This window comes from Diadema antillarum, unplaced genomic scaffold (assembly GCF_040938485.1).
Source record: "Diadema antillarum isolate AM-2024a unplaced genomic scaffold, OU_Dant_1.0 seq00000704_RagTag, whole genome shotgun sequence".
In the NCBI taxonomy this organism is placed as follows: Eukaryota; Metazoa; Echinodermata; class Echinoidea; order Diadematoida; family Diadematidae; genus Diadema; species Diadema antillarum.
The window spans coordinates 668,293-681,183 of record NW_027271609.1 but is presented as its reverse complement, the minus strand read 5'-3'; the positions used below and the strand labels follow the sequence as shown (position 1 = coordinate 681,183).

The 12,891-nt window shown below is 40.6% G+C and overlaps 1 protein-coding gene across 1 annotated transcript in view; it reads right to left on the bottom strand.

The window, feature by feature from the left end:
* LOC139737765 (rho guanine nucleotide exchange factor 11-like) overlaps positions 1-12,163 on the bottom strand; it is a 48,846-nt gene extending 36,683 nt beyond the window's left edge. Inside the window, exons 1-8 of the mRNA XM_071648438.1 lie at positions 12,155-12,163; positions 7,478-7,585; positions 6,877-6,975; positions 6,221-6,263; positions 4,657-4,894; positions 3,802-3,970; positions 2,642-2,753; positions 534-629 (exon numbers count right to left, since the gene is read on the bottom strand). Of these exons, the coding sequence (XP_071504539.1) occupies positions 534-629; positions 2,642-2,753; positions 3,802-3,970; positions 4,657-4,894; positions 6,221-6,263; positions 6,877-6,975; positions 7,478-7,528 (808 nt within the window). The 5' untranslated portion in view covers positions 7,529-7,585; positions 12,155-12,163. The remainder of the gene's footprint in view (positions 1-533; positions 630-2,641; positions 2,754-3,801; positions 3,971-4,656; positions 4,895-6,220; positions 6,264-6,876; positions 6,976-7,477; positions 7,586-12,154) is intronic.
* Between the last annotated feature and the right edge of the window lie 728 nt (positions 12,164-12,891).

The following is a 12,891-nucleotide window of genomic DNA, read 5'->3' as shown; positions in this document are numbered from 1 at the left end:
AGAAATAATATCATTCCTGTAAGGAGATTACAGACTTTAACATTCCATAACTTCTTTTTGTCAGGTCCAACTTCAATGAATCTTCTACCATTTTTCTACCATTTTACTTTTCGACAGATTGAAATTAAGTACATGAATGTAGAAAATGAGATGAGGTAGCCATGTGTGAAGTGTGCATGCATGTGTGTATGCGTGTGTGTGTGTGAGTGTGTGTGTTGTGTTGTGTATGGGGGAGGTGGTATACGTGTACTTGTCTACATTTATTATGCTGTATAATTTGTACATAATTATGTTATATTCTATGTAAATATGTTACACCTTGCCATATACTGTAGAGTATTGTGTAAAGGGGCCCCGACCACAAGCTGTGCTTCACTGGGGTCCCAAACCTATCATTCTGAAATTTTGCAGTTATGTCTTGTACTTTTATTATGTTTGATTTTGTTACATTTGGTTTGAATAAACTGAACTGAACTGAACTGATCTATGACATTTACTCTCATTTCCTGTGGCCATTTGACCTTTGAACTCACTTGTGACACCTCGCGGCTTCTTGCTTTTCTTCTTGGAGCACTCCCTCGTGATCTGCTCCAGGCAGAGACCAGTCCTGTGGACGGTGAACTCGCAGTCTGAAAAAAAAAAAAAAAAAATGATGTGCAGTCATCGCAAAATACAGTACATTCCTGTACCAAAACAAACATGATTAGAACTGAACTCTCCTTACAGTGAAATAAAATTTCACATCCAAGACTCATTATCTGTATTATCTTTACACTCGATTGATTGGCTTTAATGAAATTTCAACATGACGAAAGAAAGGAATCTGCTGGTCCATGGGACTTCATCACAGTAGAAATCCCCTGAACAGGGGAAACTTCACCACTGCATCCACATACATGTTGTCTTATGGGGATATTTTCCCTTTAACTAAAGTTCAGTAACCTTAGAGCTTTACCTTTGTCAAATCTGCCAACATTTTCGCTTTGCAATTGATCTTAATTCTGAAAACAGTCAATCTTAATTTCATTAACATTCTCATTTTTATCCAAGTGATTTGGCAAAACAACATATGCTGACTTTACATTGTACATTGTTTTGCCAATTCCCATTGCAGATGTGTGGTGCTTGTTTAATGACATGTTTTTTTTTTTGCCAAACTACAGCACAGCTGCATGTACAATGTACAATGTAAGCACATAACAACATACACTGTTTTGCCCCAATTACGCAAAATATACCGGGCAGAGTAAGCTGGCAAAACCATGTATCTCCATAAAATCTTTAATACATCAAAAAACAACCACCATGTACAAAATGTATCATTACATAACTTGACCGTAGATGGAGGAAGAATGTTCTCTACAACTTGGAAAAATCGTCATCTTTGAAAATGATTCAATTAACAGGACAGGAACTGGCGGAGGGGGAAATCTAACACTTCATAACTGTAAAATAAACTAGAAATGTCGCTACAGCGACTGGTTATACCCCCGCCAAACAACATTTCATAAGCTTTGGTCAAAACAACATTTCATAAGCTTTGGTCAAAAAACTGAGGAAGTAGTTAAATCCACAAGATCTTTCCTTGATCTTCTGCCATTAATATGCCGTTACCATGGCAACGTACTTTCGGGTACTGTCGAAAAATGCGTCTTGCACATCTACAACCAAAGGCACACATCTGTACCAAGTTTCATGGAAATTGGGCAAAAACTGAGGAAGTAGTTTGCAACACAAAATTTTCCATCATTTTGGCTCATAATATGTGAGCTGTTACCATGGCAACATACTTTTTGTCACTGTCAAGAAATGTGTCATGCTGACCTATATCCTAAGACAAACATTCAATATGAATTCCATGAGAATTGGAAGAACACTGATGAAGCAGTTTTGCCATGAAGCATTTTGCCCTATATTTTACCAATAACATGCCGTTACCATGGCAATGCACTTTTTGCCACTGCAGAAATATGTGTCTTGCACATTAACATATTCAGATGAACATCTGTACCTACATTGTAATTTCATAAAAATTGATCAAAAACTGTGGGAGGAGTTCGCGTCGCAAGATTTGTACCCATTTTTGCCCATAATATGCCGTTACCATGGCAACGTACTTTTGGGTACTGTCAAAAAATACGTCTTGCACATCTACAACCCAAGGCACACATCTGTGCTAAGTTTTATGGGAATCGGTTGAAAACTGAGGAAGTAGTTCGCGACGCAAGATTTGCAACGGACCGACCGCCCGACCGACCGCCCGACCGCCCGACCGTCCGCTGATTCCTATATACCCCCTTCAAACTTCGTTTGGCGGGGGTATAAAAATCTTGGATGTCCCAGAAGGCGACGAAAACAGACATGACACGTTACTGTATACGCCAAATATTTTGTGAGGGTTTTATTTTCGCAAGTCAGGTGCTATTCGCGAAATTAAAGACACGCGAAAATATTGACTCTGATCCCGATGTGAATGTGACGTACGCATGTACACTTCTCCATGCAGTACAGGACTCCACAATCGCGAATTTAACCACTCGCAAAATTGTCGGAATTCCCGATTCTCGAAAATTTAGACTCGCGAAATACATGGCGTATACGGTATTTTGCAGCCGCAGGGCGAGGAGGAACCATTACTCACTGGTACACTGGTATCCCTGGTAACCAATGCCCCAGAGAGGACCATTGCACTGCTGACAGAACGTGGTGTTCAAGCACTGGATCTCCACAAATTGATGGCCCTTCATGTTGTGCTGCACGGTACCACAGAGGGGGAAAAATAAAAAATAAGATGAGATGTTAAAAGTGTACCAATACCATGAGTATTATGTTTGCTATATTTGCAGAATATACTTGAGTCATGCCCTCTGCAAAATATAAGAATCTTTTGTCACTTCGACTTTTACTCAGTGGGGTTTAAATGTAAATTTTGGAGAGCATACACAAACAAAAAAAACTTGAAATAAATAGTCGATCACCTGATTCTTTCAATCGAACGATCACACTAGAATATCTTTTACCAACAACAACGATATACACACTCAGTGCGTGTACATCGATCGTTACCTCGCTACTGATCGACATGGAATCTCAGTATTATTCATAAAACGTATGCATGTATGGCTAGAATGTGCACAGATCAGTACCGGCGCTTACGGAGCTGAACTTGAACGCGCAGAGCACAAGCGCCAAATTGCTACAGAGATATGACCTGATCTATCGAAACTTGTATGTACTTTCAGGGGCTATCACAGGTGAATTGTGGCTGTTTCATGTGTATTCCAGCTGAACATAAATATACCACAGACAGGTCAGAACATGGAGCTGATTTTTATTCACATTAATGATTCTTGTTTCACGCTGTTTTTCATTGCAACAGATTTAACAAACTGCCCTCAGTCATTGTGGATAAAACGTGATTTATGGTTATTTGAAACACTGATTCATGGCTACTAAAGCACATTCATTTCACTCATCTTCCTTCAGCCAGTTTAAAGGGGATGGCTCGTAACTGATCAGTGGGATTCAGTGGGAATGCTGGGGGATGATTGCTCCAATCCTTGTGGGATTCATTTAAGAGTACATTATATATCTATTGTGTGAAAATTATTTGCTTCAGAATGGTCTCATATTCAAGTAATGTGCAGTTTAATGTTTCCAGGATAGCATGCCTGTACAGTGACGGGGCAATTACATCATACGCAAAGACACCCCGAAAGGCTGAGCCGAATATACCAATTCTTTCTTCATGTCTTTCTCACAAACTTTCACGAGAATTTGCCGCGTGTCGCGAAGACGAACCTTTTTGCTCGGCCTGTTGAACTTGGAGAGCATGTTCCTCCGGTCCTTGTTCATGAAGCTGGGTGCTCTCTCTAAGGCACTGTTTTGAACTTTGACCCCAACCTGCTTCATGAAGGTCGTGATGGCGGCGGCGAGGGCCTGGTTCTTTGGTTCCTTCTCCGCCTCAAGCCTGGGTTCGGATCGGTAGAAAAAAACAGGGGGCAAGATTTAAATGGGGCTAAAAGGTGAAACACAGTGGCTTGTCAAACCTGTTTAATAAAAAGGACAAGCTTTTGATCTAACAATCATTTCTCATAGACACCTGCCCAAGTATACTCAGGATAAAAAACTTCAACGAGTTAAACTCTTCCCCAATGCGCAATTCCAACATTTGGTCTTTCTGACCATCACGAACAAAGTAAAATCAGATGACTTCAAACATACAAAATGGCAGAGATTTTATCAAAACTGGAGATCTTTAAAACATACTCATTTTTTTCTTCCGCCCTATGGGCCCTGCCCCAGGCCCCCCCCCCCTTCCTACTAGGACCCCCTGAACCATTTGTACAGTGTAAATCTGCTGTGAACAAGGATGATTGCTGTTGTGACATGGCAAAATCCGACAATCAATTCTAACAGGAGAAGAACAGATGATCAGTTTGGCAAAAACACACAACGATTAGTGGACGCAATACCATCACAATTGCTCACTACAGCCCTTGACTGTGGTAAGCCAATAAAATTAGTCGTCAGCAGGTTTAGATTCAGATCAGGTTATTTCTTTTTTTGAAAAGGCCTTCAATCTTTCAACTGCATCCGATTGGCTACTGGGTCGATTCAAACAAACGCGGAAACGCTCCCTTATCGTGAGCTTACGTTGTCAGCCGCTCCAGGTGGGGCAGCAGCGTCGACTCGACGATCTTCAGCTCGCGGGCGCGGTCCATGTCGTCATTGGTCAGCAGCTGGTCGCCGAAGATCGAGCCAAGCCCCAGCGCCCTCTGTCGGCGAAATTCGGTCAGGAAATCCTCCACCTCCTCCTTGGCGTCCATGCGAGCGGGATGGAAGACATAGCGCATTGCCTCCTCGTTGTTGATCTGACTGTTGATGGTGCGTTCTGGGGGCAGAGAAAACCGAAACGCAATACAGGCGACTCTCATTTGAACAAAGCCCACGAGACCAGACCAGCAGTTTTCTTTCGTATGCCGAAATTTCGTTATGGCCGACAAAGTTAGACATACAACGTATAAAGATACACACAGATAATGATTGTGGGACCTGAACCTTTGTTCTGTTAACAACAATTATTTTGTTACAACTGTTTTAGCCTTCTGTCACAGCCTTTTTGTCATCTAGTACCACTTCTTCATTCCCTGAATGCTTACTCCTCATGCATTTGAGCTCTAAGTGGTATTAATAAGTCTTTCTTTATTCTGGATTCAGGATTATGAAAAACTTCTGATAATTGTTAAATCTATAAGAGATCAATAAGTTATTTTGATTGCTTTTTTGCAACCCGGCAACTTAGGGAAGCGCACCAGGGAAAGCCTGACATCTTGTATGCCTCGTATTTTGCTTGTTTTGTTTATCTGTTATCATTACCTCTGCCAAGGGAGGAGATTATGTTTTCGTTACCGTTGGCTTGTTTGTTTGTCCGTGTGCAAAATAACTCAAAAAGTAGTGAACGGATTGGGATGAAACTTGCAGGAAAGGTTGAGAATGACACAAGTACCAAACGATTAACTTTTGGTAGTAATCTGAGAATTTTTGGGGAATTTATGAAGAATTTTTGACATTTTGGCAGGTAGGGTCAATGAACTTGGGAGTTCAGGCTGCGTGCATTTGAGGTTTGCCTGCGCGCATTTGAAGTTTGCCTGCGCGCACTAAAGTGCGTGCTCTAGTTTCTGCTGGGGTGAGCGCGCCGTGCAGCTGAGTGTTTATGACGTAACAAAGGCTTCTATATTGGGAAATCTGGCAACTTTCAGCACACAATGCTATAAGTACGTATGGGTGGAAATCTCTACGGAAGAACAAGATCAGTGGTGAAAATGATTTGCATGCTTGGCGGAGGTCTGCGCTCTCAGAGTGCTTTTCTAGTTTGTATTGTCTTGCAAATGCTGAAAAAAAAGGTAATAAATAATAATATCAGAGATCCCTAAATTGGCAACATAACAAAAATATGAGATTAGTGTTGGTCTCAAAAAAGGCAATTTCTTTTCTAATCTCTTGCAGATTTAATTAATGCAGTTCAATAGAATCTCTTTTTGAAAATGGGATATCAAAGTAAAATTCAGTGTTGCCAATTTGATACGAGGACATGATAACAACTTCTGCAACAATATCACTCCAGGGCTCAATGGGTTAATACAGCAGACTTCAAATATGTAGTGATTGCGACTTGATAAACTACGAAGCACTATGTGTATGTTAAGTTGTTTCTTACCCACACTAGCCACAACATTGTCCGATACTTGAATACGAAGTGGCTGTAATAGAGAGAGAGAAAAAAAGTGAAATGGTGGTAATATGGTGTTGATTTGGTGGCAATATTGTGGTAAAAATTTGGTAATTGCATGTCAGAAGATGTATAGAACCAACCAAATGCAAGAGAGTAAACACAAGCATACTGTTTATCAGAATTACATTAGCATATTGCAGTCCAGGGCTGCCTAAATTTACAGTTCAAAGTCAGTGGGATCCAAAGACCAAGCAAGTACATGCATACACTTGTGGACTCTGCAGCTTGGACAGTGCAACACTCTTCTGGTAAATAACTTACACCTGGCATATTTCCACCAATGACAACTAGTAGTATGCCTTACTTGTTATCCAAAATACAAATTCTTTGCACAGACATTTCTTTTGTTTTTTTAAAATCACGTTTTGCTGATTTTTGGGCCATGCAAATAAAAAGTACAGTACAATCTAACTCCACTAATTGTTATGTTCATATGCAGTAAAAACAAATGCATCACTTTATTGCCAAACAACTTTATCTCTAGTAAAAAAATTGGTTCAGCAAAATATATGCAACAGACAACAATATCGCCATGGATACAAGCAAAAGAGATTCACGGCTCCCTGGAAACCACCACTCACCCCTTGGCTTCCCATGAACGTGGAGAAAATGTCGTAAGCCCATTTCTTCATCTCCTTCAGGTTACCGCTGGCGTAGGAATCCGTTACTAGGTAGAAGAACTGCCGGGGCAAGGGGAATGGGCGGGAGATAAGGTTTAGCAGAAAACAGATACTAGTCATACCAATAATGAATGATGTACATGTAGCAGTCTTACCATGTGATAGAGGCACACACAAAGGGTTCAATGGGAAAAGCAGGGATGTCGGCCTCAAAAACAGCATAATAGTGTTCTAACGGTTGAAAGGCGTGTTGTAACGGTTGAAAGGCGTGTTCTAACGGTTGAAAGGCATGTTTCTGGTGAGGGAAAAAAAGGTCTTTTCCTCTTCTGTAACTACGTGTTTTATAGGTAACGCATCCGTAAGTTTGACGCGATCAGCACTGTGATAGTACAATTTTTGGAAAACAATATTTTCATTTCAAGATGAAAAAAAAAAGTGCACAAAAGTTACAGTTGGCAACGCTGCAGAGTGTTTGACAAGTTTGACTTGAGCTTGAATCCACAAGGAAGGTAACAGGGACCTCACATAATAAGATAAAATAACACAAAAGATGGGACCTCACCAAACTTGAAGGGTCATTATTTGAGATCAGGTAATGGAGAAAGACGGCCATGTGGGCCGGTTTCTTCTCCAGCTGCTCCAGCTCGTTGAACGGCCCGTGCTCGTCAAACTGTAAACCAGAACCAAAAAAATATATACAGTCACCGCCTGGAAGTGAGACTAGAGTATGTGCATTATTCAAGTAAGGAATGTGTCCATTGTGTAGTGTGCAATTCAAGAATGTGATAAATTCATTCGTTTACAGGGTACTCATTTTTTGTACATGGTACACTTTGTACGTTGTATTTTGATATCTGAACACAATGAAATGAAGGCTAACTGTAATTGACTTACTATAATTTAAACTTGAGATACTACATATACTATATTTCATATTTTGATATGCTTTATACAGCATTACAATGTTCCTAGTATAATATAAACTAAGAACAAAAACAATTCAACTTTTCAGTCTTCAAGAGCATCACAAACAATACAGTCATCGCGATCAATATCAATGCATTAGTCTCCAATCATACTGTTGCCTGGCTCAGAAAAACATCATGCACAAACTGTTGTCTGACCATTCTTCTGAAATTTACCTCTTAACTTTGTTCTACTACAAAAAATTGAAATTCATATCTTTCTTATCTGGTATCCTGCGTCATCAGAGTAACAATGTGGGGGGGGGGGGGGGAGAGGCAGCAATACATGTTTACATCAAAATATGCCCAATGTGCAAATGTAGGTATTGAAGCATGGAAAAAAAATGACAACATTTAAAATCTGTACAGCTATTGTCATATTTTTCTTTCTTCTTTATCTTTTTCATCTTTTTCTCTTTTTTTATGGGGGGGGGGGTGCTATACAATTTGATACAGAAGCAACATGTGAACCTACAAAAAGCAGATATAATACACAGGCATGAGACAGAGAAAAGTTGAAAAAAGAGGAGAGAGTTTGCGAGGGAGCGTAGCGACCGAGCGGGGGGAGGGTGTGGGAGGGGGGTGTCCCCCCTCCCACGGTGAGGACTTTTTGAAATTCAAGGTATGAAAAAACTCATTTTAATGCATTTTACGACTGAAATTTACTTTTGTTATGAGGTACATTTTACAGAGAAACATTGTGATAATTGAACTCATGAATGACACTTGCAAAATCTAAAGGAAGGAAAAGTATGCTTAACTGTTATACCTAGGACCTACTCAAATGTGAGGCCATAATAAATCATAGTAATGTACACCCAGGTGACGTCTTGCTGGATTCAGTTCATACGGGTACAAAAAAAAAAAAAATAAAATAAAATAAATCACAGCTTAGCATTGCCATTGTTGGCTGTCTTTACCATAGTCCATTAACAACAGTTTACAGTGCGCAGACCAGGCAAAGTACTACTACTAGTATTGCTGATCTTGGTCCATGTAGTCTAGTAGAAAATCATGTAAGACAGCATACATGCAGCTCAGCATTGTTGACCGTCTCTACGTCCATGCAACAGCTAACTTTGACCGAAAGATCGGTCTGTATCTGTCCGTCGGGGAATGTTCCGCGGAGAATGCGTCTGGCTTCACGGATCCCCTCCTTAGGACAGCGTTAATGGCAAAATATAAAAGAGTCCTCCGGACAGACGGATCTTTCTGTCTACAGCTAACTTAGACTGCCTATAATAGGCCTACCTTACAGGAGGTACAACAATTTGTAGACCCGGTTAAGTCCATAAACAGCTAATGTAGACCAAGCAAATGAAGTACTGTATACGCTATATATTTCGCGGGGGGTTTATTTTCGCGAATTTCACGAGTCGGGAGCTATTCGCGAAATCAGCAACACGCGAAAATATTACCTTCCAAAATGAATCCCTTGCCTTGATGATACGAACATTTCAGTACTAGTATACCATGTCACGGCAAACCGAACAGACCATACTGGCTAAGCTTGCTTACGCACGTCCACGTCTACTTACGAATACTCAGTACTGTAGAGAGCCAATCCATTATCGCAAGGGGACCACTCGTCAGAAATCTAGTGCGATGGACTTAACCACTTCAACAATGTTGAATTCTAACTTACTAGTTCGCAGAGTTTGGTAAGTTTTTTTCATGCAGTGTATAAAGTGCATTCTTATTTGCTAGTAAGTTGAAAATTCACACTTTCTTTGCCACTTCATATTTTATCTGGTCCCCCAATCGCGAATTTAACCACTCGCGAAAATGTGTGACAGCGGCAATTCGCGAAAATTTATGTACGCGAAAATTATAGCGTATACAGTATTGTTGGATGAAGTCCAGAATGTAAAGCGAATCCTTGCGGCGGATGATGTATCACAAGTTCCAGGTGCCGAGGAAGTTGATTGAATCGCTGGCCTAACGTGGTTAGAAGACGAAGCTGGTTCTGGGAGATCAACTTCATATTCCAACCACTGCCACTTGACTTACTGTATTGGAGACATCTGTGTCAATATCCGCTACACGAGGGTCATCCTTATCGAAAATTCGAAGGTCTTCATTTTCTCGTTGAAGAAAGAAATATTCTCACCGGTCCACAAAAATCATAAATCACGCCAACGTAATCAGCGGGATACAAAAGCAGCGCATCGCGTAGACAGAAAGATCCGTCTGTCCGGAGGACTCTTATATATTTTGTCATAAGTTATAACGCTGTCCTCAGTATACAGAGGAGATCCGTGAAGCGAGACGCAGTCTCCGCGCGGAACATTCCCCGCGACGGACAGATACAGACCGATCTTTCGGTCATGCGACAACGCATCGCGCTGAATGCTGCGGCAGCGCATGCATGCCGAAGCTCCTTGATAGTAATGATACACGTAATACGCAGTTACAGCCTCACACACGTGTGCATCATATCACACCACACTGCAAGCTACAGTATAGTACCGTAGCTACAAGTTGATCGACACGCACGTTTCACATCCATTTCACGCATGAAACATGCAACATCGCACAGCTGCCCGCTGACAAATGCACTCGAATCACCTTTCACACACGGCGAGATATGGTGGCTGCAAAAAAAAAAAAAAGAAAAAAAAAGAAAAAGAGGAAAATCACGGAAATTTTCCCGACTGTGTATTTTCTCCCCAGAATTCCAAAATCTCATGCCTGAATACATGATGCTGGCTCCAGCAAAGTTGATGATTCTGGTTTCTGTTTTTGTTTTTTTCAGGGGGATGTCAGGTGTCTTGATAACAAAGCAACCGGTGAACCTACAAATGCACACATATTCCCGATGGTGGTATTGAACAATGCCATTGATGGGCATCTTGAAGATTTCTCACCCTACATACAGGGCTGCCAAACTCAACATATCAAATTTAAGGAGGTTCCATTGGACAGTTGGGGAGGTACTGGTGTGTAATACATAGCATCTCTATGGGCAAAAATGTGCAACCAAATCAGGGAAAGTTTTAGATCCTTATTGTCACAATGTACAAAAATAATTCTTAATTTGTTCATTTGTTTGTTTGTTTGTGTGGTTTTTTTTTTCTTTTCTCAGGGAGCATCCTGAAGTATCAGGTACACTTGACAGCTCTATGATAATTTTTCTAAAATGCTGCATGGTATTTCTTGATATGTCAATTCTTTATGAATGACGGTCTGATTTTTAAATGACACGCAGCACAAATACCCAACACAGCAAGCGAAATAATTACGTTGTAGGCCTACGCATCTCGAGGAGTACCGGCAGCCTCACCCTGGTCGCTAATCACCCAAGAGTGAATCTTTACGGAAAGTGCTCGCACATCACATTCACATAGGGAGCTTTTGCAGGGCAACGCAGCGAGCTGTGCGACACAGGTAGCAACCCACCCTGACGGTACCAAACTCTTCGGACAATTGTGCCTTACTGGAAGCGTTTTTCCAAATGCACAATGCTGGAACTCAAGCAGAGCCTTAAATTTTTCAAGTGCGCACGAGTGCATGATGTCACATTCCTGTCCATGCTTCTTCTATGAAGCTATTGTTCTTTGGCCGACTACTGTAAAACGAGAAATGTTTGCGTGCATTTTGATTTTGCAAATTTTGCAAGTGAAAAGAATCGCAAAATGAAAATGCCCACAAAAGTTCTTGTCTACACTATATGCATTGAACCCCAGTGGCATTTCGCGAAGATTTCTTTCACAAAAAAGGCGGCCGGCTCAAAATTCGTGAAAATTTCATGCCGCAAATATATCGTGTTTCACAATGCCACTGAAGATTCGCAGGGAATGCAGGGTGTCAAACTCGTAACCATACCAATTGCCAAAATTTGCAGAATCCAACGTTGCCACTGCAAAAGCTCCAAATTGTCTGTGATGGCCATTGAGGTACAGTATCTTGAGGTCCTCTTGTCTTTTTCTCAGCTCGCAAGACAAAATGCCTTTTAAACAAGCACGACGTAACAGCATCTTACATGAAGATGCTGCAATCTACACTCATGAAGGTGTCTTTAAAATCAAACCCACATGCACAAAATAAACATTCCTTGCTTCTGTGCACAAAGACTATCTGAACTCAGTTGGCTTACAAGACAAAATTTGGATACATTTCCGACTTCAAAATCTGAATTGCCCACGGAGCAAATTCTAAACAACTACTGTATGTATCTGAGCTCCAAATCATGGTTTTCAGATGTTCATTCATGCACAACGTCAAAAACCTCGCCATGCTCAACAAAAACAAAGTCACCATAGATGGGCAATTACCTGATCTTGGCTGCGGCTGTAAAACTTGTTTCGGCACCATTTGAGAAATAATAAAAGACCCACAGATTTTTATCCTACAACCACAACCAGTGCAGGATGATATTCTCACAGAAAGTCCCTTTGATATGTTTCACTTCCTGTGAATTGCATGAAGCATGCTGAAGTGAAATAAAGTTTTCCTATTTCCTTTTCCAATGCTTAAATGTAACTGAAGCTGAAAGTACATCTTCATAGTCGCTATTCCCTCTCACTAAACAGATTATTACCAATCCTTAAAGTAGGCCTGCGTACAGTATACGTCAACAAATAAATTTCTACTTTATGTACTGTGATTCTCACCATGTACAGGCAGATGAAACATATATGTACATATTTCAGATAGCTATATATTGCATGAAATACAAGTTTTTAGGATAAATATACTTGAAATATGAGGGGAAGGGGGATTTTTCCAGTGTGGAGGCTACAAGAGACAGTGCAAGTGAAGAGTACTGAGAAAAAAAAATATAATGTATATTTGCACATATAAATTAGATAAATAGATATGGGCCGTGATGCGAGAAAAGGGCCCTTAGGCCATAAACTACCAAAATTGAGTTTTTACCACCATATTGTAGAATGAACTCTGATGTATTTAGATATGCAAACTGTTTTCTGAAATTCCACTCCTAAATGCCTCAATTATTGCATTTAAAAAAGCATGTTTTGCCCAAATAATGCTACTTTTTTGATGCGCC